The sequence below is a fragment of the Debaryomyces hansenii genome (genome assembly GCF_000006445.2).
Source record: "Debaryomyces hansenii CBS767 chromosome G complete sequence".
Classification (NCBI taxonomy): domain Eukaryota; kingdom Fungi; phylum Ascomycota; class Pichiomycetes; order Serinales; family Debaryomycetaceae; genus Debaryomyces; species Debaryomyces hansenii.
In genome coordinates this window covers 888,661-914,161 of record NC_006049.2, presented here as the reverse complement: position 1 = coordinate 914,161, position 25,501 = coordinate 888,661, and the positions used below count along the sequence as shown (strand labels likewise).

At 40.1% G+C, this 25,501-nt stretch overlaps 15 protein-coding genes across 15 annotated transcripts; 8 read left to right on the top strand and 7 right to left on the bottom strand. All coding sequences in view use genetic code 12, as the record gives it.

Annotated features, from left to right (window-relative positions):
- Nucleotides 1–254: 254 nt before the first annotated feature.
- Nucleotides 255–2,684, top strand: DEHA2G10868g (DEHA2G10868p; the record flags this gene model as incomplete). The annotated part of the gene is made up of 1 exon (XM_462015.1): nucleotides 255–2,684. The coding sequence occupies one exon, from the start codon at nucleotides 255–257 to the stop codon at nucleotides 2,682–2,684; it is 2,430 nt and encodes an 809-aa protein (XP_462015.2).
- A 229-nt stretch (nucleotides 2,685–2,913) lies between these two features.
- Nucleotides 2,914–5,091, top strand: DEHA2G10846g (DEHA2G10846p; the record flags this gene model as incomplete). The annotated part of the gene is made up of 1 exon (XM_462014.1): nucleotides 2,914–5,091. One exon carries the CDS (start codon nucleotides 2,914–2,916, stop codon nucleotides 5,089–5,091), a length of 2,178 nt encoding a protein of 725 aa, XP_462014.2.
- Nucleotides 5,092–5,131: 40 nt separating this feature from the next.
- DEHA2G10824g (DEHA2G10824p) lies at nucleotides 5,132–6,100 on the bottom strand (the record flags this gene model as incomplete). The annotated part of the gene is made up of 1 exon (XM_462013.1): nucleotides 5,132–6,100. The coding sequence occupies one exon, from the start codon at nucleotides 6,098–6,100 to the stop codon at nucleotides 5,132–5,134; it is 969 nt and encodes a 322-aa protein (XP_462013.2).
- A 262-nt stretch (nucleotides 6,101–6,362) lies between these two features.
- On the bottom strand, nucleotides 6,363–7,376 carry DEHA2G10802g (DEHA2G10802p; the record flags this gene model as incomplete). The annotated part of the gene is made up of 1 exon (XM_462012.1): nucleotides 6,363–7,376. The coding sequence occupies one exon, from the start codon at nucleotides 7,374–7,376 to the stop codon at nucleotides 6,363–6,365; it is 1,014 nt and encodes a 337-aa protein (XP_462012.2).
- Nucleotides 7,377–7,646: 270 nt separating this feature from the next.
- DEHA2G10780g (DEHA2G10780p) lies at nucleotides 7,647–8,687 on the bottom strand (the record flags this gene model as incomplete). The annotated part of the gene is made up of 1 exon (XM_462011.1): nucleotides 7,647–8,687. The coding sequence occupies one exon, from the start codon at nucleotides 8,685–8,687 to the stop codon at nucleotides 7,647–7,649; it is 1,041 nt and encodes a 346-aa protein (XP_462011.1).
- Nucleotides 8,688–8,865: 178 nt separating this feature from the next.
- Nucleotides 8,866–9,708, bottom strand: DEHA2G10758g (DEHA2G10758p; the record flags this gene model as incomplete). Its single annotated transcript, XM_462010.1, has 1 exon — nucleotides 8,866–9,708. The coding sequence occupies one exon, from the start codon at nucleotides 9,706–9,708 to the stop codon at nucleotides 8,866–8,868; it is 843 nt and encodes a 280-aa protein (XP_462010.2).
- A 451-nt stretch (nucleotides 9,709–10,159) lies between these two features.
- Nucleotides 10,160–11,140, top strand: DEHA2G10736g (DEHA2G10736p; the record flags this gene model as incomplete). Its single annotated transcript, XM_462009.1, has 1 exon — nucleotides 10,160–11,140. The coding sequence occupies one exon, from the start codon at nucleotides 10,160–10,162 to the stop codon at nucleotides 11,138–11,140; it is 981 nt and encodes a 326-aa protein (XP_462009.2).
- A 154-nt stretch (nucleotides 11,141–11,294) lies between these two features.
- DEHA2G10714g (DEHA2G10714p) lies at nucleotides 11,295–12,318 on the bottom strand (the record flags this gene model as incomplete). Its single annotated transcript, XM_462008.1, has 2 exons — nucleotides 11,295–12,178; nucleotides 12,273–12,318. 2 exons carry the CDS (start codon nucleotides 12,316–12,318, stop codon nucleotides 11,295–11,297), a joined length of 930 nt encoding a protein of 309 aa, XP_462008.1.
- Nucleotides 12,319–12,571: 253 nt separating this feature from the next.
- Nucleotides 12,572–14,584, bottom strand: DEHA2G10692g (DEHA2G10692p; the record flags this gene model as incomplete). The annotated part of the gene is made up of 1 exon (XM_002770566.1): nucleotides 12,572–14,584. The coding sequence occupies one exon, from the start codon at nucleotides 14,582–14,584 to the stop codon at nucleotides 12,572–12,574; it is 2,013 nt and encodes a 670-aa protein (XP_002770612.1).
- An 862-nt stretch (nucleotides 14,585–15,446) lies between these two features.
- On the top strand, nucleotides 15,447–17,714 carry DEHA2G10670g (DEHA2G10670p; the record flags this gene model as incomplete). The annotated part of the gene is made up of 1 exon (XM_002770565.1): nucleotides 15,447–17,714. One exon carries the CDS (start codon nucleotides 15,447–15,449, stop codon nucleotides 17,712–17,714), a length of 2,268 nt encoding a protein of 755 aa, XP_002770611.1.
- Nucleotides 17,715–17,770: 56 nt separating this feature from the next.
- On the top strand, nucleotides 17,771–18,898 carry DEHA2G10648g (DEHA2G10648p; the record flags this gene model as incomplete). The annotated part of the gene is made up of 1 exon (XM_462006.1): nucleotides 17,771–18,898. One exon carries the CDS (start codon nucleotides 17,771–17,773, stop codon nucleotides 18,896–18,898), a length of 1,128 nt encoding a protein of 375 aa, XP_462006.2.
- A 120-nt stretch (nucleotides 18,899–19,018) lies between these two features.
- DEHA2G10626g (DEHA2G10626p) lies at nucleotides 19,019–19,636 on the top strand (the record flags this gene model as incomplete). The annotated part of the gene is made up of 1 exon (XM_462005.1): nucleotides 19,019–19,636. The coding sequence occupies one exon, from the start codon at nucleotides 19,019–19,021 to the stop codon at nucleotides 19,634–19,636; it is 618 nt and encodes a 205-aa protein (XP_462005.1).
- A 327-nt stretch (nucleotides 19,637–19,963) lies between these two features.
- Nucleotides 19,964–21,823, bottom strand: DEHA2G10604g (DEHA2G10604p; the record flags this gene model as incomplete). The annotated part of the gene is made up of 1 exon (XM_462004.1): nucleotides 19,964–21,823. One exon carries the CDS (start codon nucleotides 21,821–21,823, stop codon nucleotides 19,964–19,966), a length of 1,860 nt encoding a protein of 619 aa, XP_462004.2.
- Nucleotides 21,824–22,461: 638 nt separating this feature from the next.
- Nucleotides 22,462–22,560, top strand: DEHA2G10582g (DEHA2G10582p; the record flags this gene model as incomplete). The annotated part of the gene is made up of 1 exon (XM_002770564.1): nucleotides 22,462–22,560. One exon carries the CDS (start codon nucleotides 22,462–22,464, stop codon nucleotides 22,558–22,560), a length of 99 nt encoding a protein of 32 aa, XP_002770610.1.
- A 1,098-nt stretch (nucleotides 22,561–23,658) lies between these two features.
- On the top strand, nucleotides 23,659–25,368 carry DEHA2G10560g (DEHA2G10560p; the record flags this gene model as incomplete). The annotated part of the gene is made up of 1 exon (XM_462003.1): nucleotides 23,659–25,368. One exon carries the CDS (start codon nucleotides 23,659–23,661, stop codon nucleotides 25,366–25,368), a length of 1,710 nt encoding a protein of 569 aa, XP_462003.2.
- Nucleotides 25,369–25,501: the final 133 nt, after the last annotated feature.

Below are 25,501 nucleotides of genomic sequence, written 5' to 3'. Positions count from 1 at the left end.
GCACATTCCAAAGTGATTGTCAATATATTTAGGTTCATCATTCGAAATTTTGTTTTTTTTATTTCGTTTTCAAATTCTAGGTATTTTTTGCATTTCCCTTAGCGGTATAGATAGAGGTATCCATACCTGAGCACTAGAGGGATTTTTCAAGTTTTTGCATAATAATCATCGGTGTCATTATAAATTGAGTCATTAAATAGGGCTATTGCATGTTTAACAGTTAGTTAAAGAATATATACGAAACAATTAATCATATGGATCAAAAATTGCACACTTCGAATTACATTTTTCCTAATCAGAATAATTCCAACCAGGGTCAATCGTCATTGCAGAATCAAACAATTCGCCATCAAGATTCACGGATGCCATACTTGAAGACTGAATCATCGGAAGGGGGGTTGGGGTCTCCTATCAACCACCCAAGTTTTCAACAATACAAGGGTCAGCCTAATATGCAAAGACCTGAGTTTCCCAACCACGCGGAGTTTACGCCACAACAACAATCGCATAACATTCAGAATTATAATCAGCAAATGCAGCTTCACTTTGAACTTCAGCGACAATATATGGCGGGCAATATGGAGAATTCCCAAGTATATCCTGATCAATCAGGTGGAAATCTATCTCAGGTCTATAACATGTCGTCACCATTCCAAAGTAAATCAAACAATAACAATGCTTCTGCCCATATGAACGTGATGCAACCTAGACCTGTGGAAGCGGATGGGGGTATGCTTAATAGCAAATCACCTATTCCTAGTAGGGCCGCAACACCGGTTGAAAATATTACTGGAATGCAAGAGGCATCATCTTCTGGTCGAAAGAGATATAGGAAGTCTGACCACGCGGTGCCAGGCGACGAGGGTGATAATGAGTTGAAGCAATTAGCATTTAAGGCGTCTCAGCTTCCACTCTCCGAGCTTGCATTAAGAATCAAGTCTGTTGAGAATGATGATTCTATTCCAGAAACCAAAACAAGCTATTCAACGTCTAAGGACACTAGTAAAGAGAGACAACGTCAAATATTTGGCATGGTCTGGTTACTTAATTCTTGTGAATCGTCAGCCACTGCAGTGGTTCCAAGAAATAGGATTTACGCGAGATACGTCCAAATTTGTGCTGACAACAGCCTAAAACCTTTATCACCAGCGAGTTTTGGTAAATTAGTTAGAATATTATTCCCCAACTTGACCACAAGAAGATTAGGTATGAGAGGCCAATCAAAGTACCATTATTGCGGAATCAAATTAGTAGGTGATCAAAATATCCAAGCTGGAAATTCGCCCACATCAGCGTCACCATCAATTGGAAACGATTCTCCCCAATCCTTTCAGAATCCAAATACCCCTTCGGTATCTAATAGTCCTATTATTTCCGGAGTTTCTGCATCAAACTCATCAGCTGCATTAAATTCGATTTTGTCAAATGGAGAATTTTTGGTTAATGACCTAAAGCACATTCCAAATCTTTTCGGTTTGATAGATCAGTCACTTAATGGAGAGAACTTGAATTCGCCATTAAACTTACCGTCAATTTATCCATATTTACCTAGAGACACTGACTATGATATTGCTGATACTTTGTACTCGCTATATAAGGTCCATTGCACCTCAGTTTTTGAATTTTTGAGATACATGCAAGTCAGAAAATTATTTTCTTCCTTTGCTAGCTTCAATGGAATTTTAACAGCACCGGTCTTTAAATTGTATACGAATGATTTAATTTCTGAATGGGTCAATGAATGTGATAACATAATGTACAAAACAATGGCCAAAATGTTGACTAAGTTGCATCTTCAAAGCGTTCCAGATGATGTTTTAAGACAGTTGAAACAAATTACGAACCAATATGTTGATAAGCTATCATATTCGCTACAGAATAAGGTACCTAAATTTTTTATGGCCATGAAGATGAAGAATGCCAAAAAGTTCATTCTGATTCTTTCTCGATTAATTAAAGTAATCGAGACAGGATATTCTGCATCAAGAATTTTGAACAGTGCTCCAGAGAAACAAGCTATGATTGACGATTGGCTAAAATTGGACGTTAATGAGATTGTTTTACGGGAAGTACCGTGCTCAAAGGAGAATGTCGAATCATTGTTGCATGTTTTGAATAATGATCTCCTCACCATATTGCATGAGCAAGTTGATTCAGAATCAGTTTCTGTGTTGATCAAATCTGCCCATTTTCTTGCAGAGTTACCTTCTAAGTTTTCTAAGCTCAACCCTAGGTTATTCACATTAGTTTCTAGTAATTTTCTTACCACATGTCTTAGAGAAATCAGTTTGAACGGCGGTCAAGGTTTTGGTACTTGGTGGATAGTTAGATGCTGGGTTGATGAATATCTCAGCTGGTGTTTTGAATTAGGTGGATACTTTCAGGATGATTTCACAACATCGTTCAATGAAGGTTATGTCACAGACAGGGATACGAATGTATTAAAAGCTGAGAAACCGAACCCAAAAGCCGATACCAGCGCAAATAATAGCAACACTAGCATGGGCCAATTCGATGACTCCACAAACGATCAGTTGCGTCTTTCAAGTATTGTAGATCTTTTAGATGGTGCCTACGGTACAGATTCAGTAAAAGATGATCAAAGTAACAACGAGATGATGTTGAACTACGATTCGGTTGGAGTTGAAAATTTCTTGGGTAGGAATGACGATTTATTAAGTTAAAGTATTCAATTTGCATATTTTCATGATCTCCATTATTGCATTAGCTCTATTAATACATACGTAGTAAATGTGGCATTATAGTATATATTTGATATAGGCTTTAAATTATGAATATATATTTTGCATTTTTATACTTCTTTTTGTGTATTTCATATAAAAGCTGCTACGAAACTAAGTAAGGCTGCAAATTGAATCCAAGAATTTATTGAACTGTTTAATAATTTATAAAATGGATAGGGTATATACTCACGACTTAGAAAAGCTAAAATACGAAGATGGTATTGCAAGATTAGCAACCTTTGAGGTACACGGTCGTAGTTCAATCTCAAAGCTAGGATTTGGAAATGATGATATCAAATTAATACATGGGAATGAAGGACCAGAAAAAAGAGGAATAGCAGCTAAGCGGGACCTCAGCTTAAACCGATTAGTTAAGATATTTGAGCCTAAATTGAAAACCATTAACAGCTTGCCGCTGGAAAGTTGTAATGATTCGTGCAAAAATGTTTGTCAAAATTGTTTGGCGGCAAGTACGTTCATAGACGACGAAGTGCCAAATTTTGTTGGATATGAAAAATCAAGTCCAGAGGGTATCGAATCATGTATAAGCTCTAAGATGGTAACTTGTGAAAGATGTCGTATTTACAAGTATTGTAATCAGGAGTGTTATAATGCTCATTGGAATCAAATACACCGATACGAATGCCAATTATTTGGCCAAATAATGAAAAATAGTCAATTTAAAGATGAAGATAGTCTTTCAGAATTTATTAGGCATGGGATTAAATTATATATTCTATGTGATCTTGACCGAGCATACAAATCTCGAGTATTTGACCTAACGTCACACAGTAGCATCATAGACTCTGACGACGAATATTCTTGGTTACATGAGTATACTAAATGTATTGTAAGAGCAATAGATTTGAATATGGATTCCAAATTATATGGCTATATTTGGAAACTTTTATGCATTATATTGGTCAATTCTAGTGTCCTTATGAACGAATACCAAGAGGCGATAGGTTTCAGTTTTGATCCAGATTTTTCGTTATTAAACCATTCCTGCATTCCTAACACACTAGTTATACCCTTAAATCATTCAAAATTTTCTTTGGTAGCTACATTTCCAGTTGCTGAGAACAAGGAAATTTTAACCAATTATTGCTTTACAAGCTGCCCTAAGGAATTGAGAAATCTGGAATTGCAAAGGAGATTTTTCTTCCGCTGCAATTGCATTTTGTGCAAACAGAAATTCGACTGGTTTTTTTCATACAACTGTTCTGCGTGTGGTATGTTATTATGTAGCTTAACTTTCAAAGACTTTTTCTCTGATGATTTATCTAAAGGTTTGGTGTTTAAAAATCAATATAATGTTGATTTTTGCAGCAATTGTGGAAAACTCATCAATAAAGATGTTCTCAAAGAAACAAGAAAAAGTCATCAACAATTACTAGCGATAATCTTATATGATCTTTACAATAATAGTTTGGATTATAAACTGGATGATACTCATATTAGTAAAGAAAAGTTCTATGAAAAAATTAAAAAATTTATGATTGACGTTGACTTAGTTAATCTTTCAGGAGACAAACTAATTGAATTTATCGATTCACTTCAATTATCAACATATAAAGTACCATCACATAGCTTGAATAATATTAGAAGCATTTGCATATATCTTCGTCAAAATAAAATCGTCCCAAGCTATTGCTTTCCATTGAATTATGTTATTTCAGGATTTAATGAATACGACTTAATTTCATATATTGGGATTTCCAACTTGGACAAAGATTATTACGTTCAGTGTCTTGCGATGAAACTCAAAATAGATATGCAAACGTATTTTGAAGTCAAAATTCCGGGAGATCTAACAGATCTGAAAATATCAACAATGATATACTTCAAAGATATAAGTCAACAACTACTCACATTAGCAGAGGTTATTATTAAATATGCCATTGATATTCCTATTATGAATGAATGGATTAAAGATAAAGAACAACTCCTTGAAACATTAATAAAGTGTGCATCATTTCTTAATTTACAAGCAATTGATGCATATTTACCACTTTCCATAATGAATAACAACTATACAATGCTTTCTCAATTAATCGACATCGGCAAACAAATAAGGTATTTGAGTACGAGTAAAAATGTCAAGAGTATTCCAAAGGAAATACCCATATGGTATAACAAAAATCCAAGGAACTTCGATGACCAAATGTTCGTTACACACTTGAAAGAATTATTCAAGTTTGCCGATATACCTATTACATACAAAAACTCAAATTTCAAACTTCAGTTCGCAGATAGGAATAGAAAGCCGCTCTTTAAACCTGTCCTTCTATTGAAAAGTAAAGATATGGACTCACTCCAAATAACCAACGCATGTAGCAATGAATAGTTAGATAAGTGTCTAGAGTTCATCCTTAGAAAATGCATAATTAAACATCATTTAAAGCAACACAAACAGCACCTTTATGATGTCCATTGTACTGTCTAACAGTTTCACAATTCGATAAATCCCACAATCTCACATAGTGGTCAGAGCATGCAGTAACTAAATATGCACTGTCAGCACTAAATGCACAATCCCATACCCATCTCTGATGCCCATGTAGAGTTGTCTCCAAACTAAAATTCTGTTCAGTTGACCAGATTCTTGCCGTATGATCAGCGGAACAAGTAGCTAAATGCCTCATATCAGTCAGTAAAACAACTCTTGTGATATATTTCAGATGTGATCTGAATTTTGTTACAGGGGTTAAAGATGTAATATCTTTCTGGTTTTGCATCAGCCAGACGTAGCAGTTTCCCTTATTATTTCCAGCAACCAACATGGATCCTTCGCTGGCAACCGATATGGAATTTATCGGGACGTCATCCTCAGGGATTAAATGATGAGTGCATTGGTTTTCGCCTAAGTCCCAAATTCTAATATTACCGTCTTGATCACAACTAATAAGTTCACCTTGATTCGGATGAATCACCACCTCGTTAACTGGACAATGATGCTTATAATTTCTCTGCACAGATGGCGACCTGACGTCCCAAACTTTAACCATACCATCTTCCAGCGACGACACCATCCATTTATTATCGACTTGAAATGCTAAGGAAGTAACATTATTCGTATGTCCCTCAAATGTCATAACAGGATTCGAATTATTGTTATTACTATTGTTACCACCAGCATTCGCTTCAGATGTATTCCCTGAGTTTCCTGTTTGTCTAATATCATATAACCTAACGTATAAATTACCAGCTGCCGCAAGGTATCGTTTATCTGACGTAATTTCCAATCTATTAACTTGTGAATCTGTGTGTTGAATCGTTCTTGAACAAACACCAGTTAAAGCATCCCAGAATCTAATTGTGTGATCGTAGCCCGCAGAGGCCAATATTACCGACATTTGGATTGAAATGATTAGGATTGAAAGAATCCTTAGCATTAATTAATCACTATATAATTCAAATAAATATGAAAACTACAAGTTTACACAAAAGCTCAATTTCTATCAAACCACTGTACAAAAGGGAACTAATTATATACATTTAATATATTAAAGTGAAATGCATCTATCTATATGTAACTCTTCATTATATATTTAAACAGGATGAGAAACAATTTGTCATTATTTTCATTATTAATTAAATTATGTAACAAATATCTTCTTAGAAGTATTGATTAATAACTTGTTTTTGTTCAGCATTTAAGGATACAGGATAATCGACCTTGAATACAATTTCTAAATCACCTCTAGAGCCCGGCAGTTTACTGATTGGCATACCTAAACCAGGGTATGTGGTGGAAGTATTTGGTTGTATAGGGCTGGATCTCAGTAATGGGATTCTTCTACCATCGATGGTATTCACCTCTTTAGAAAAACCACATAATGATTCCTTGAATGTCAATGGCAAGTTCATCTTCAAGTTGTTACCTTCTCTCTTGAAAATTGGGTGGGGCTTCTCTTCGAGTATGAATTGAACCGTTTGTCTCGCATGGCATTCTCTTTGGTAGTCACCTTCGTTGGCGAAATTGATTTTCGTGCCCACTTTCCACCCGGGCTTTATATTGATGGTCATAACCTTACTTTCTTTGTTACCACTGATACCCTTTCTATTCAATTTCATTTTCTTTACTCCACCGTGATACAAATCTTCCAATGACACCGGCAACGATATGGTCACGGTATCTGGCTCTGGACGCGAGCGGGAAGAATGCCCTTGGCTAAAACCTCCTGGCATACCACCAAAGCCACTGCCACCTCCGAATCCACCAAATCCGAAATCATCGCTGCCACCACCTCCTCCTCCCATTCCGAAGCCACCCATTTGGGAGAATATATTGAACGCATCCGCCTGGGAAAATCCACCACTAGAACTAAACCCTCCAAACGGACTAGCACCTCCTCCTCCTCCAGCGTGACCGGCTCCTGCAAATGGATTACCCCCAGCTGGTGCATTACCTCTAGCCGCTTCCAACCCGTAGTCATCGTACACCTGTCTCTTGTCTCCGTTGGACAAAATATCAAACGCTTCAGAAATCTCCTTGAACTTCTCTGTATCCCCTGTAGGCTTGTCTGGGTGATATTTCAATGCCAGCTTCCTATATGCCTTCTTCAACTCTTGCTCTGAAGCAGAAGGTTGCACACCCAATAAATCATAAAGCTTTGTTTCTTTAACCATAGCAACTTATAGATTTTTTTTTAAACTGAATATTAATTAAACCCTATATTATTCCTATTAGAATCGACGAAAGAACTAATTGATATATATCAGTGTATTTATTACCGCCGGTAATGGTTTTTTCATCTTCATCTGACTTCGAGACTTTTCTAGAACATTCTTCATCACGTGATTACATCTACAGAAGGTTCCATCATATTACGGACATATATATGTATGTATATTGGAGTGTACTATGGATATAGTTATATAAAGAAAGGGGAGGCAGGCCTAATCGGTCTTTGTAGCGTTTGCACGAGCAGCTTTCTTCAAAGCTCTGACACGGATACTTTTATGCATGCTAAAGTTCAAGGAGTTGGCGAATTTTGAGTAGACACCCACAGTATTTTCGATCCCAAAGTGCATCAATGCATGGGTCCAGTAGGGAGTAGTGGTGGCAAATCTTTCTTGGGCACCACAACGACGACCAGCAGTGTTCAATACGGAGGTGACGAAGTTCTTTGGGTTTGGAATGGATGCCGAAGAGCGTCTGATCTTGGACATGGCGGAGGTGACCAAGTACGAGATGACCAATTGGACGTCGATACCTTGAGGCTTCAATTCACCGGCCAAGGCCGAGGACCAGGCTTGTAAGAAGGACTTTGAACCGGAGTATGTAGCCAAGTACGGGGTTGGCAACAACCCACCGAACGAGCCCATGGTTAAGATTAAGCCCTTGACCTTTTTATTTTCCTTGGCGACGGTGTCTGCGATAACAGGGGCCACGGCCTGGGTGATTTTCAAAGTGACTGTGTTATTGATGGTAATGATGTCTCTCAATTCCTTATCTTCGGTTTCCAAGAATGGCACTGGGATGGAGTGGGACTGGCCGACATTATTAACCAACACGGTGACAGGCAAGTTGGACACGGTGTGCAAGATCTTAGCGTAGTTGGCATCATTATCGGTGGAAGCATCGAATGCAATGACTTCGGTGCTTACCTTGTATTTAGTTTCAATTTCAGTAGCAATTAATTCCAATTTCGAGAGAGTTCTTGAAATTAAAACAACGTTCAAGCCTCTAGAGGCCAATTGATAAGCATATTCCTTACCAATTCCATCGGACGCACCAGTAACAACCGCCCACTTGCCTTGTTTAGCTCCATACTTCTTAAAATCGACTGCTGGCAAGACAAAAAGATCCACTAATAACGAACCAACACTTAAAGTGAATGTGGTAATTTTGTAAACACCAACAAACAAAACACCATATATTAAAGCTTGGGTGATCCTACAATCACTGATTGATGACACGAATTGACAAAGTGACATGATAATTGATAAAAATTAGACAACTTTAAGGAGAAAGAGTTGGCAGTATTTTCACCAATAATATTTTTCACGCGATCCTACCCATACAGCCTTCTTAAAATACCACTAATAATACATTACAATATACAAGACTTATATACATATATACCCAATAAATATCAAACTAAACCATACGCCTTCATAAATAAGTAAACTCTTCGAGCTTTTCATTGGTAATTTGTACGTGCAATTCTTCTCTAAGTGCCTGCCTTTCTAAGTTGGCGACTGAGTTCTCCAACAATAGCTTAGCATGCTGTAATTCGTGCAATTCTTTATCTAGACGGCCCAATTCCTCATGGGTGTGCTCAAACGCCTGTTTTGTGGGATCGTCCTTTATTTGGAGTATAGTAATCCATGGGTTGGTAGGTGCTTTGGGCCCCGAGGCGCCCTTATGCTGGGGTGTCTTTGGTTTTGATGCCGGAGACGACGAAGAATGCTCATTCCATCCCAGATGGCTTCCATGTCCGTGTTCTGACTCGTATTGCGACCGCCCATGGTAGCTGCCTCTGTCTTTAGACGAATATGTCCCTTTATATCCTCCCCGGTAGCTTCCTCTGTACAGCGACTGCGGGTATCCATAATTGCTGTCGTCAGTCCTCGAGTCTGCACCATACCCATCACCATAACCGTCGTATCTTTCTTGATATCCTTCTTGATAACCCTCTTGGTAAGAGTCGTCTCCGTGCGACGTGGGCCTCGAACTTTCGTAGTTGTCCCCCCTATAGCTGTCTCTCCCCTGATACGACGAATACCCGCCTCTTCCTCCACTGCTTCCCCCGTAATAAGGGTTATACCGGCTCAGATACCCTCCTCGACCATAATATCCCCCTCGGTCGTTCGCTCGTCCTCTATATGCTCCGCGAGCTCGTCCTCTATATCCACCTCTGTAGCTGCCCCTGTATCCAGAGCTGTCGTCTCCGTATCCGCTATCGCGGTAACCATCACCCGCTGAGCCGCTGCTCGCAGAATAGTTGTTACTCATGATCTTACTGCAAGAATAGTCTTATATATGGCCTCCTAAGTAACGTCTAAGTGGTTTCTGGCTCGTGTAAAAAAAAGACCTAACCTGCAAAAACCAAATAACATGCAAAACAACATAACCTGCAAAACAAAACAAAAGCCAAACACCAAATCAAATCTCAAACACCCATACACCAGATAAAATCAATCATGACACAAAATCAATTTTATCATTTCGCAATTACATTTCCTAATTGGGCCTTATTACCGCTCAAAAGGTCGTGCTTTGAACCAAAACAATAATACCAGAAAATGATTACGATTGGGTCTATAGAAGGGACCTTATAGTAGAAGAAACCAGAGATAAGTGGAACGAAAAAAAGTTGACGGTGGTGAACAAGCTGAGATACGGATTAGAGACTGTGAATAGGAAAACGAATCATTAATCAAAAATACATTATTTTCGGTACTAAATGGACGGAATATCAGGCCTAAGTGGTAGGATCGGCGGCAGAATAGGGAGCGATGAGGAAATTTTTGATCGGGTATGGAAAAACATGGGATTTATAGAAAATATGCCGCTTAGTGAGGTGTATGGGTTGTTGAAGAATATTGAAGATGAGAGCTGCAAAAAACGGCAAATGGCCAATGATCCGGGGGTGGTCGTGATGGCGCAAATGGTGATCAACAGGGTCCAGGATATGTTTGGGGAACAAGCCGAGAGAATCAGTATCCTGAAGGAGGATTCGGTGATGATTTTGGAGTGGATTGTTGATGAAGGATACGAGGGGGCAGAAACGGTTCCCCAGGGGCTAGCGGGCCGGCGCTTTTCGGTATGTGATAGTGACGAGATGAGCGACGACGAGACGGCATCGTTGATGGAATTTGACCAGATGGGGTGTAAGAGGAGTGTGAGTGTGCCCTCTAGTATCTGTGACAGTCATATTGACATGGCATGCAGTCAGAAGACGAAGGAGTTCAGTCTCGGCGAGATCTTGGATGACTTGGAGGAGTACCACCACACTATCGAGATGAACTTTGCATCTTTAGAAAATCGGTTGGTAGGGCTAAAGAGCCAGAATGCGTACCACTTACAGTATTTGAAGAATGTGGGCACGATAAACGATGGGTTATGCGAGAAGGTCAGATCTATGAGATACGAGGTGTCTGAGGTTCAACAAGAACTAGCCAAGCTCACAGAAGTAGCTCACCCCAATCCTACTGACCCAAAACCCATATGGGCCCAAACTGATTTGGTTACCACTACAATGTCGCCTGAAGATACACAAGTATACCATCGATTGACCAAGTCAGATGCCGAATCCACTCACATATCTACACATAATGCCACACACAACACGGCCACACACACCACTACACATAAGACAACTACTATTTCAATTGCATTTATTTCAATCATTATTTTTATGATATCATTTTTCACTAGCAAATAGCATTTCTACATACTGCATGTTTCAAAACTAATATATTCCTTATATGAAAGCCACGAACTATTCTTCAAAACTCGTAGAGAATGGCGCTGAAAAGACGAACTAGCGTATACAAATAGGTATCACGATACAGAGGGATGTAGAAAAGAACACGCTTCTAACCCATGTTAACAGATCTTGGATAACTATCGTAGTTTTCACCATCTTCCTGAAAATATGGATGAATTAAGGCTCGCTTTGCACTGATTCTACCACTTGGATCGTAAACAAGCATTTGCTCTAACAAATCGATCCCATCTTCATCTAAAGTAGGCACAAATTCAGCCAAATTTTTCTTGGACCACTTAGGGAAAGTCGACTTGAAATCTGGCAAGTATGAAACATCAGGCCAGGTTTCTTCTGATGGCGTACCTAAAATTCTGAAGATTCTGAAGATTTCGTCGATTTCTGAATCCCCTGGGAAGAGTGGCTTTCTATTACACATCTCTGCAAAGATACAACCAACCGACCACATATCCACCCCAGTTGAATATTGTTTACCACCCAACAAAATCTCAGGTGCTCTATACCACAAAGTTACCACTTCGTGTGTATACGCTCTTAAAGGCACCCCGAACGCTCTTGCGAGGCCAAAATCGGCCAATTTTAAATTTCCTTCCTTGTCAATCAATAAGTTCTGGGGCTTCAAGTCTCTATGCAATACCCTGTGACTGTGACAATGCTTAATACCCTTGACCAACTGGTTCAAAAACCTCTTGACCATGTCGGCGCCTAAGCCAACACCCTGAGGAATCGACTCCATGTATTTCTTCAAATCCAAGTCTAAAAATTCAAACACCAAATACAACTTATGCGAGTCAGAGTGTATTATATCGTACAACCGAACGATATTATCGTCTTTCATTTCCTTTAACAACGAAATTTCTCTTATGGCTGTCGATGGAACTCCTTCATCCTCCGACTCCAATCTGATCTTCTTCAAAGCAACAACCCTATTATTATGCTTGGTATCCAATGCCTTATACACAACTCCATATGTACCTAGTTATATTAGTATTTACGTGTTTTTGACCTAATCTACCGGTAAATTGCTCAGTTATTGCTGAATGTACGAAAAAAAGATGACAATACATACCTTCACCAACTTTCTCTTGACGCTGATAATCCGTTAATTCGACCATTTTTAATTATGTAGAAATCAAATAATCAAAGCGAATGTAACTATTCTATCTAACACCTTAGTTTCAACGTAACTTAAATAATATATCGTTTAGAAGTAATATACTACTCAGCATAGATCACCATTCTAAAAAACTCTACCGCGTTGAGAATGAGTGTTTACAATTTTTCTTTGCGGATAAGACTCTCACGTGAAGGAAAGACTTAAAATCTATTCACAATTAAGATATACCAGTACTATATACGACAAGAGGGCTATATTTCAGGGATTGGGAGAACAGACTTACCTTCACCTGCATCACAAACCTTGATTTCTCTACCCCATTCACTGTTCAAGATCTGTTTACCGTTAATACGCCTCTCAGGCTTCGGGTCCAAGATTGAGTAAATGACATTTCTGCAACGTGCCCTCTTTAGGGATTCAATAGGTTCGTAGCCGGAGGCGTCCTTTCTCTTCATTAAATACTCTGCGAAAAATTCGTCCTTTTTGGGGTCGGCCAACTTCCATAACTGCCTACCGGTTCTCATGGCCAAGTAGATGACACCACAAGCCCATATGTCGACGCCTCGGGGGTCGAAAGAATGCTGGCAGAACTCTTCGGGAGCAATGTACGGCGAGGAGCCACAGACGCCTTCACTATATTGGATTTCGTTTTCCCAGGCCATCTTGAAGCACTCACCGTTTCCAAAGTCGGTGATTTTCAATATCCCATTTTGGGTTAATAGTAAATTTTCGGGTTTCAAGTCTCGGTGGCTGACACCCATTTCATGCATGTAGTTGACACCTCTGATCAATTGCTTGAACAAGCAATCAGCTTCGGCGTACTCTAGTTTTCCTGCCGCGATGATCAAGGTGTACAAATCACCACCCGAACAGAATTCCATCACTTCGCAGTAGTCACCCTTCGCATCCTTTAACAAATCCAACGTGTTGATGATGTTCATGTTTTTCAATGAGGATGAGATGCAGAATTCGGACGTGAGTCTTCTATTATACTTTTGATCTGATTCGTTGGGCCTTCGCTTGAATTCTTTCACCGCGTATAACTTTTCCTCCGCGTCACTATTTTGGCCAATTACTTTCTTATGCGATATCCGTACTACTCCAAACGATCCCTTTCCTATAACTTCCTGACACCTACCGTATTTCTCAACAAAAGATCTGCAATCGGGTTGTTCGCCTGTTCCATTCACCAGACCATGATATGGGGAAGTATCATTTTTGACTTGATGAACTAACCCCGCGAAAAGAGTGGGTGGCTTATCATTAGGTTGTGCCAATTGTGATTGTGATTGCTGTGGCGTTTGCAATATGTTAGGTAAGGCTGATTTGGCCTCATCACGTAATTTTTTGGATCCTAGCAAGCCTTTCAACATATTCGATAACTTTTCCTGTCTTTTAGCGGAACGTAAATTATGCTCGTGCGAGCCGTTTTCTAACATCCTGAACCTTGGCTTGGCTGGCGTTGGACTTGGGGACAGAACGGACGCATTGACGTCCTTATCTTTTAGTGCCACTGACTTAGTTTTCAATGACGAAGTTCTCGACACTGGATTTGACCCTGTAGACTTAGCACCAGCACTGATGGAGGCCTTTTTCGTGGGCTGGTTTGTATTTGCTGATGAAACGGACAATGTAGGCGATCGTATATTCATCGGACTCGACGAGCTCATGGCCTGTAAATTGTTGTTGGAACCCGTCTGAAGGTTAAATTCCGACCCCATGGATCGTATCACCTGTGGTTGTGGGTGAAACAATATGTTGTCCTCTTGAGAATTTACTGATTCGACCGGAGAGGCAATTCTATGCGGATTATTTATCGTGGATACGTTTGTCTTCGACCCTGATCTCGGCGACACCCTGGACGTTGCCGCTTTGCCCTTATTATTACTCATATTTATGTTTCCATTAATGCTCTGCGTGTTGGGTCCTATACCCGTATTAATATTGCCATCATTCTTAATATTACTGTTATGCTCATTCGTGCTATTTTTACTATTATTGCTATTGATACCGTACAACATATTATTTTTCTGCAACGGCGACCCCCTATCATCCTCTTGACCCGCCGTTATAATATCCTCCTTACTAGAAAGCGGCGATGCTTTTGTCAGTCCACCCGCCATATTATCTTTGCCATCCGACCCATTAGCCGCCTGTTTAGGATCCTCAACCGCTGGGCTACTCAATTGATGAAGGTTAGTTTGAGAAACTCCAAAGAGCTTCCCAATCTTCGTCATAGTTTTTTTCGATTTAGAGTCACCCATGGTGAACTATTTTTTACCTATAATAACTTGTAGATAGCCTACCTGATAATATGATGAAAATTGATATCTTCTATAGGTTTATGACAAAAGAATTAGAAAATTTTAGTACGCGACATTTTGCCAAAATTCGAGATTATGTCGCGCGGGTCCTTTGATTAGTTAACGACATTTTATCTCACCATATTCCACCAGTCACGCAATCGTAAGGGACTAATACTAGTAGTACCTTAAGCTGGCTTAGCGGTCATCGATAAGGACGATAAATTGGAGATAAGCGATCTGATATCATGAATCTACTTTGTTACAGCGTAAAAATAGAATTTTGTGGACAGGGGGGGTCTGGATGCCAGAAACCACGTGTAGCGCCACGGTGTAATTGTTTCAAACAAACATGAAACTGGTGAATGGCCTGGTGTAGTAGTATTGTGTATCCATGATTTATGTATTAAAATTGTATAATTCTATTGTATGCGATACCCATTTGTGGCCCAATAGAGTTGGTTTGCATGAGAAACGTTTTTACGCCAGGTACGTGCATAAGAAACTCGTTTATGGCTCGAGTACGCTATTGCAACATTCACTCGAGCGCCAATTATGTTATCCATATGATCCATTACTTGCATATAGGCTGAATAGTTACGTAGAGAATAACAATGTGTTCGGTTGAAGGGCCTACATGGCCCGAGAAAAGGACTTTATTGTACATGGCACCCATGAGGTCCAAGAAAAGAAGGAGATGATCCACATGTTAAAGGGAAGCTGGAAAAGGGCCAAAGAATTGACCGTGTATATATATATATATATAGAGCCATAGGCAAGGAATGGGAGGTAGGAGAGGTGCTAGAGTCATACAATTATTGAGATGATGAAATGGATAATTTTCGCAGCCGTTTTAGGATCGGTCTGGAGTCAGCAGACATCAGAGCCAGACATTGATGTATTTTTCGGCACAGAAAACGGTGGTAATGTGTTTCCTGGATCAACCAGACCGTTTGGAATGGTTAAGATGGGATTCGACGTTATCGATTCTTCAGCTGGTGTTGTATTTTCTGGATATGCCAAAGATGGTAACGTCGCGGGTATATCCATGATGCATGAAAGTGGAACAGGAGGCTCTCCAGAATATGGGGTAGTTTCCCAATTGCCATTAATTGGTGATATCGACTATTCGAGTCAAAGCAGTCTTGGTAGGTCTTCAGATGATATTGGGTCGGTGGGTTATTACTCATGCAACTTCAACAACGGAATCCAAGCTGAATTCGCAGCTGCAGATAGGGCTGGTATCTATCAATATAGCTTTCCAGAAAATAACGAACCCAAGGTTATGATTAATGTCACTCATCATTTGGCAAATGCTAATAAACCATACTGGTCACAGTACTTTGTCAATGGATCGGTTGAAGCAAATAGTGATAAAAATGGTTACAAAGGTCAAGCAACGTTCACCGGAGGATGGGCGTGCCAAGATCCGTGGACTATCTACTTCTGTGGAGATTTCGAAAATGGGGCCGATCTGGTAGAGAGTTTTGTCGGGACTAGCAGTTCAGATTCGCTGCAAGCTTCCACTAATGCTAACGAGTCAGTAGGAATCGTATTTACGTTCCCATCAAATCAAGCTATTATAAGAAGCAGAGTGGGTATTTCATTCATTTCAACTGATCAAGCATGTCTGAACATTAAAAATGATTTTAAAGACTATAATCTTAACAGTACTGTGTCTGACACCAAGACTTTGTGGGATGACCAGGTATTTGATAAAGTAGACGTGAACAATGACAACGAAACCCTTAGTAACTTGTTATACACTGCACTCTATGGTGCCCATTTGGTACCATCTAACAAGACAGGTGAAAATCCACATTGGGATTCACCTGAACCATATTATGATGATTGGTTTACTATGTGGGACACATTTAGATGTTTAAATCCTCTTTTTAATGTTTTAAGCCCCAGCAGAGGTGCCGAACTAATCAGAAGTTTGATTGATATTTATAAGCACGATGGATATACTCCAGACGGAAGATCTGCTAACCAAAATGGGAAAACCCAAGGAGGTAGCAATTCAGACGTATTGATGGCTGACGCCTATGTAAAAGGTGTACATGATCGTATTAACTGGGATGATGCATTTGCAGCAATGGTCAAGAATGCCGAAGTAACTCCTCCTTACTGGTATGACTTTAAGGCGCCAGACGCTTCTACGAAAGAAGGTAGAGGGGGATTGTCCGATTGGATTGGCCTTGGGTATGTTTCACGTAATTATACAAGATCTGTTACGAGAACAATGGAATTCTCATATGATGATTTTGCGCTTTCGGTTGTGGCTAAAGGAATCGGCAATGACACTGCTCATGACAAGTATTTAAAGAGATCGGCTAACTGGCAGAATATCTGGAACCATAACGCTACGTCTGGTTCTTGCAAATACTCGGGATTTGTTCAACCAAAAAATCCTGATGGATCTTGGGCCTACGATGACTATGATCCGCTCTCATGCGGCAACTGCTATTGGGGCGACGACGAATACGAGGGTAAGCCAGTTGAATACGGATGGGCCGTCCCACACGATATTGCCACCCTTATAGACTTTATTGGCGACAATGATACATTCATAGCTCGTCTTGATGATATGTTTGGTCTTAACGGTCAAGAATTTGCTGACATAGGAAATGAACCAAGCTTTTTAACTCCCTATCTCTATAATTTTGTCAACGCCAACTACAAAACCACTGAAACTATACGATACTTAATCAACACCAAGTATTCTATCGGTCCTTCAGGATTACCTGGAAACTCAGATGCTGGTGCAATGCAAGCGTGGCTCTTCTTCGGTCTCATGGGATTCTATCCAGTTGCTGGCACAACCACATATCTTATCTCATCTCCTTTCTTTTCAAGTGCCACATTTAACTTGGAGAACGACAAAAAGGTGAAAATCACCGCTTCTAACTTGAGCAACGATAACATTTACATTCAAAGTGTTGAGATAAATGGTGATTCATGGAACAAAAATTGGTTTACTCATGACGATATTTTCGAAAATGGAGGGTCGATTCACTTTGAATTAGGCTCCGCTCCTTGCAGATGGGATACTGGTGATGTTCCACCAAGTCCTGGCCATATTATGTAACTAGATAGACAATAATATAGTGTATTACTTTAGACTAGGATGGCTGTGAAATTTGTATGGATTTTGTGTTCCTCACTATAAGCAATAGTCTCGAACATGATAAAACAAGTAGAGCCAAACATCATACCATAACTTTAGTAGTATTCAAGATGGATAGCAATACTAGCATTGTATTACAATATGTAATGTCGTATACAAGGAATGTTTTCATGTTTTGTTTATTACCGTTGACTCATTTAATATATCCTTGTCTAAACCTTTCATATCAAATGATAAAGCATACTGTATTTATTCCTCTTGCAATAACAATCAACACATTAATATATGGATTTTTGTTTCTACCTAGCAAGCCAGTGTTCTATATACTTGGTATAGATGAGCCTACGAGAGAAAATATCAAAGTACTAATTCCTCACATACAATTTTTTTTGGTCAATTTAACCCACTATGTAATGGTGGGGGTTATATTTGGAACAGTGGTTGGAATAATAACGGGGTTTAATTTAAGAGTAATCCAATACGTATGGACTATTAGTGATATAGAAACAATACCTAATAAGGTAAAGAATGAGAAAGTTCAAACAACACCGTATTTGAATGGTTTAGTTCCTCAAGTCACACCTAGTGTTTCAAATGAGTTTGCGGGCAAAAATACTACTCCAATAGGATATGAAAGTACTCCTGAAATACTAGGCTCAGGGGATACAACAAGAACAAGGAAATATGCTACAAGCCAAATTAGATCGTCACCTAACATGTTATCGCTGGGTTCTAGCAATTTTGATTACGAAGATGACGATGGGTACTACCGAGTAAAGCAACGAGAAAAAATCGAGCATTCCGACAGAAACCGTGCCATATCTCGTAGAAAGACACATCCTTTCACGATTAAAGAAGACAGTTATTCTGAAACAGATGAGAAGCAGCAGCCTTACAAGAAATTGAAAGTCACCACCACTGACATATCTGAAGCAGAAGGGAAAGCAAAGGACCAGCATAAGGGAGAGAGTAACCCTGAAGACCTGGTGCATGAAGTGAATGATGAGAGTTACGTTGATAATGATCATGATACCACCAACACTACGAAGAATGATATATTTTCCTTGAGAGGTAAAGACACTGACATTAGTACGTTGGCCTCGCATGTAACAGTTTCGGATCCTAAAGAATCCAAAAATGGTTAAAATAGGTGCAGAACATTGTGTATCAAGATAGCTTCAATTTTATAGACCAATTCCCAAATGGTCGAGGTATATAAGTCGTTGAAATTTCTCCTCAAGTTATAATTTCTATGGTAGCAGACAATGAGCTCGCATAATTTAAAAGATACTAAGGGTGTACCTCTTCAGTTTGAACATTTTTCGCCTAAAGTTTCACAGTCTGATCAGACGAAGGAAAATAGGGGGGGAGATAATGAGCCAAAGAAAAGGCATTCAGTTCCTAGAGATGATGAAAGTAAGATAAGTAAGACTGTCAAGTTTATTAATCAGACAAACAACGAAAATGTTGATATACCGTGGCCCAAGGTTAGTGTTGATGAAGATATTGAACCGTCGTCAAAAATTAGTGAGTTAGGACGCATATTTATTCACTATCTTAACGAAGTTGGCATTATTAAGGCAGACTTGCAAACCCCATCAATCTGTGAAAAGCCATCGTCGAAGGGAAAACAGTATTGTTGTTGTTTAAAGTTTCAGATTAATTACGGATTTCAACGATTTCAAGTTATCTTAACTTTAAAATATGGTATTGCAAACAAAAAAGTATTTTCTAACAATTCTTTTTCGAATGATGAGTTGGTGGATTATTTAAAGAATTTGATTATATTCAAAAAGACCGATACAGGTCAGGAAATCAAGTTTAACAACCTTAAATTGTTAAGTGTGGGTTGTAATATCAATGGCCTTGAGTTAGAAATTTAGTTTATGTTTAGGAAAATAATGTTTTCAAGTGTAATTTATTTGACTACAAATAAGTAAATATAAAAATACATGCAAATTAACCAAAATCTAAATCCTGGTGAAACTAGATCAATGAACTAAATAGGAAGCACCACCATTAAACAACAATAGAGAGAAGAAAAAAAAAATATAACTGAATATAAAAAAAATAAATATAAGCATAAACAAACGTGATATCATGAGGTATTATTATTATAATAATATAGGGTTGAAAACGATGAATTGATGATATGAATTAATAATTTTCGGGATGATGGGATGAGGCATAATTGATATATACATGAATGATTATTTATTTTCGTCGAAATAATCAGAATAGTAATTACCGAATACACTCCAATGGAACTTGACTAACGCATAAATTCTGTTAGCGATACTAGACATTTCCGATACGTTCTTAGTCGCAATTGCAGATGATGCAGCGGAAGCCTTTGACGAATTGATAACTTCAACGAACAAATCCTTGAAGATTTTCTCCTCCATTAAGCCATAGACTTCTGAAACTGGTTGAATCTGTTTTATTAACCAGCCATTAGCAAACGTAACCATTGCCTGGGGAAGCTCATCCGATTTGCCTGTAAGTGGGTCAGTAACAGCATTCTTGACTAACTGTAATGCAATAGATTGAATATTTCTAGTCCATTTGACATTGCCATTATCATCTCTAACAATCGCCAAGAGTTCCTCTTGGATTTTGTTGATATTAGCAGGCTTAAAACTTTCTGATCTGTAACTGGATGCTTGTGGATAATTAATGAGAAGTTGCTTGTACAAGACAATACATAACTGAACACAGACCAACTGTCTGACATCAGCTCTCAACAACACCAATCTGGTGTGATCAAATGCCAAAGTAGATGGGAATTCTGTGGCCATGTTGCGACAGGATAATAAGTCTATGATTGAGGACGAAAGCAAAAACTTTTTCTGTTCTTCATCCGATACATCATTAGGTAAAAGTTTGACGAGCTTATCGCATTTCTTATGGTACAGTTTGTAGAACCACTTCAACAGATCGGAAATATCGATTTTCGAGTTTAGTATTAATTGGTGGAAGTAGTCTTTTTCAAAGTCAACGGCGGTTTCGATGAGGACGGGTCTCAATATTCTGATTTGGTGGTTGGCGACATCCAACTTCATTGCTTCCAAAATCAGAAAGATCATCCTCAAGCCCTGTACCAAGTACTTGACCGAATTGTCGGTGAAGGCAAGTCTAAACTTGTTGATCATGTCGGCGACCCACTGGTCCCTCATGGGCGCGCAGTGAGATTTGAACACCTCACCCAACCACTGGGACAACGCAACAAAATCAAAGGACCCGTGGGACAACTGCTGGATCAAGAGCTCGATGTCCATGACCTCGTTCACGGACGATCTGTCCTTGTATGGAAGCAAAGACAACAAGATATCGCGCAAGGTGGTGACCAAGATGGGCAAGCGTGATATCTTGATCATGTTGTGCGACTGCGAGTCCGCAAAGAACTGGCTACACTCCTTTTCGATCTCGCCCCAGTACTTGTCGATGATGCTCTTCTTTCTCTTGCCCCTCTCGCCGTCGAGATTGGGCCTAAACTGCAACTGCGGGTCAAACACAATATCGTGCCTCAACTGGGGGTTTTTCAATATTTCGTGCAAGTCGATCTCCTTCAAGCTCTGCAAGTTGATCGGCGGCAACGGAGGCACCGACGTGTGGGCGATTTTTGGAAAATTCTGTAAATGCTGTATGTGCCCCGGTTTCGCATAGTTGATGATGGGCAAGCTCCGCGACCTAAACTTGCGGATGAACTTGGGTGCCTTGCGCTTGCTATTACCAAGTCCGAATGGATGTGTATGCTGTTTGGACGTGTTGGACGTGTGTCCAAGAAGATTGTGTGTACGAACGGTGTGAGTGCGAGCGAGCGCATTCATATGCGAACTATGAGATTGCTTCCGACTCAACGGATTCATCACCGGTATCTGTTTTGTAGTGGGCGACATATTTTCGTCCTTATTGATGCTAGCGTCTAGCCTGACCCGTTTTTCTTCTGCGGGACCACTGCTGGTGGTGGCTTGGCCACCACCAGATGATTTATCAAAGAAGACCGGTCTAAACTGGTCCTCCTTAAACACCTCTTGGTTATCATTTTGGTTATTTACCTGGGAGTTCATGGATGGAAATAAAATGAGATATGAAATATGAAATATATGAGATGAATAGATGATAAAATTGTTGGAAACTTTTGATAAGAACTAAACCAATAAAAGCCGGAATTTGTAATCCTTATAAATTAAATATGGTAATTAAAGGCTCCGTGATGAAATTTTTTAACGAAAAGGAATCGACATAACCTGCAAATGCTCTGATTGCGAGAATTTGCAGGTTATTGAGGTTTCTTTTTTCGCAGCTACGGTGATTACGGGGCCGGAGATAGGCAAAGGGTGGCGAGTTCGAGTCGGGGGTGAGATATGATGAGGTGACCATGACCATTACAAAAGACTATACAGACTATACAGACTACATACTAATATAGGAAGCAGCGATATTTTTATTTGTATATATGTCTATGTCTACAAATAAAAATATAGACATATAGACATGTATACATTAGACAGTAGACATATACACATATACACATGCACACATCAGACATTAGACATAGATATTTACAGATGTACAATACGAAGCCATACGACAATGCACCGAAGGCGAGTCGCCAGCGATATCGCAATAAGCAGATGGAAAAAATATCTGCGCATGTGCAGAGAAGGTTCCCGGAACAACAAAAGCTAATCCAGACGCCGAAGGCATGGAAGTGCAAATGGAAGATGATGACGATGTAGAGGATGGCGATGAAGGGGTATTGAAATGGATGAGATTATACGGCAACGGAAAACCTGGGCAATAGTGGCAAAATCTATATTTGGGTGGTGCGATTGGTTGATTTGATAGCGATGAAGAAAACCTGACGACATCACACAGATGTAACATATGATATACTTGATACCCGTGAACACTACTGCATCGGAGACGTAACATCACTGTCGCATTTGCTTGCCGTTCATTATATCTACTATCAACTATCTACAACATATCAACCACCTACTACCTATTACTTGCTACCTGCCACCTACTACCTACTACCTACTACACTCCTACTACACTCCTACTACACTTCTACTACCTACTACCTACTACCTACTACCTACTACCTACTACCTACTACCTACTACCTACTACCTACTACCTACTACCTACTACCTACTACCTACTACCTACTACATTCCTACCACCTACAATCTTCCTCCCACATGACCGCGCATCATAAAAGAAACCATGCCATCACGCATTTCGTCCTATTGTTCGTCTGTACGGGCTGTATATCCATCTCCCATCGTCCTCCGTAATGATGCACCAGATAATTTTCTGGCCCCCTGGATACGTACGGCATTGCTACCTTTTTACCACATTTAGTCGTCTTATTCTTCTTTCTCTGTCTGGATCAAAGTTGCTGCATGCACGTCGTCGGCTCCTCCCATTCGTCAATCACTCCCTCGTACACATTTTAGTCTTCGTCAACTGCCTCCCACTCTGTTTTTCTCTCTCGACAAAGGTCCGACACCTACATCCTCCACCTATAGCCTATTTATTTTAACCCACTGTCTCTCACGACTAGACAATTCGTACTTGAATGTAGGTCAATTAGGTACATGAACCTGAAATTCATTTGTCCTAGATCCGGCGACCGGTTGCATAGAAGCGGTTAACGTAGTATCCTATCTCCCAACCACCACTGCAACCACTTCATCTTCGGATTGTCATCTTTCCTACCTATCCCCTCCCCACCGTCAGTGGCTCCGTACAACCGTGCCAATGGTTCATAGGCTGTATGTAGACGATAAAAAGATTTAGAATGCGTCACATGACAGAATGTCTTACTCGAGTGGATTTGACTTTAACGTAAAATCTTCCTTACTGTTTTCTTTTATTCCAGGTCTACGATATCATGATGACGGATAATAAATCAGACAGTGACTCGATAGAGATCCATCTGGCAAAGGAGATGACAAATATTCCACGGACTTCCAGCACCCCTACGCCGGTGGTGGGTATACCCGGCGGCACCAAACCGCAGACTATATTTATCCATAAGCTATACGATATGTTGGAGGACGGCAATATTTCACACCTCATTTGGTGGACCGAGAATAGTGAATCGTTTGGTTTGTTGCCGGGAGAAGAATTTTCCAAGGTTTTGGCGCAGTATTTCAAGCATACGAACATCGCATCGTTCATCAGACAGTTGAACATGTACGGATTCCACAAGGTGAACGATGCGGGACAAAGTGAGAACGGGGGCGATAATAACGTTGCCAGATGGGAGTTCCGCCATCTGGCGAACCATTTTCGCAAAGGGGACATCGAGAGCTTGAAATTGATCAAACGCAGGTCATCGAAGAACATCAACCACACAAGAGAAGCGGCCAAGACGGCTGGGGGCACGGAGGACGATATTCACGAAGCGGTGAACGAAGACGACACTAAGGGAATACATACAGGCGACCAGCACGATGTGAGGGCTCACGAACAACAGCAGCACTACCATCAAACGTTACAGCTCCAGCAGCAAGACCAGATACCGCAACCCCCAAGTGCCATACAACATCACCATCTTACACAAATAGACGGGGCCCCGTCCCCCAGCGTGCTACCTCCGCTCTCGAAACTGCCCCAGATATATAAGCTATCGAGCGATAAGTCGCTCGAGACCCGTCTAAATGAAGCCACCAGTAATTTGGGTACGCTAAGACACGAACACCACCAGTTGCAAACACAGTTCGACTTGGTGTTCAATGAACAGAAAAAAAGCCAATTTGATTTAATCCAATTGGTAGAGATCATGCAGCGCCATGCTGTGAAGAGTGAAGACGATAAGAAATTAGATTACGAATTAACAAATTTTAAACAAGTCTTATTAAACAAATTCAACAACTTGCATGTGCTTCTTTCCCAAGCACAAGGTCACCAGACGCCAACCATACATCCACAACATCTGTCGCATGCTCATCCCTCGATGAAGCCTCAATATAATTCATCCCATTTGCATTACTCATACAGTCAGTCCAGTGCTGATTCCAATACTGATTCGTCCAATATTGAAACCCAAAAATTGTCGAAAAATGGCTCCAAACAGCCCGTTTCTGACGGCCCTATGGCCAAGGATGTACAACCTCCATATACATACGCAGAGAAGTTTTTGGAAAAAAATAACATTCCGACTTCTTTGCATTCACCCCACACGTCTGAAGTGAGAAGAGGCTATCAACAGTATCCGTTTCCCAATATGAACTCTGACCCACGGGCAAGCGCTCCTTCGACGCCCGACCAATTCGGTCAGTCTGTGCCCCCAAGAGTCTCATTGCCATCCACCAACACGTATGAGCAGCGCCCACAATCGATCCCTACTCCAAACTCGTCGCTATCGTTATCGCGACTGGCGTTATCGAATTCCTCGGTCTCGTCAGGATCGTCATACTCGAGTAACATATCTGTTGAAACACCTCCCAAGTTGGTTCCATTGCCCTCGGTATCTGAATTGGATAAACTGATAAAAAATGGTGGTGGTGGATTGCCCCTTTATAGAATGCTCAATTCGTATGGACCCATGAAGAGAAAAAACTCTACAGAGGAAGAAACCCGAAAAAGACAAGCTTAGCTGCATTTGATACTCTTCATCGAATGATAAATATGATAAATATGATAGTGGCGTTGATTTTGACATGGTGTTAATTCACAATTCTCACTGAATATGCCTGTATGATTATCTCTCTTTCGGACCCGGAACTATT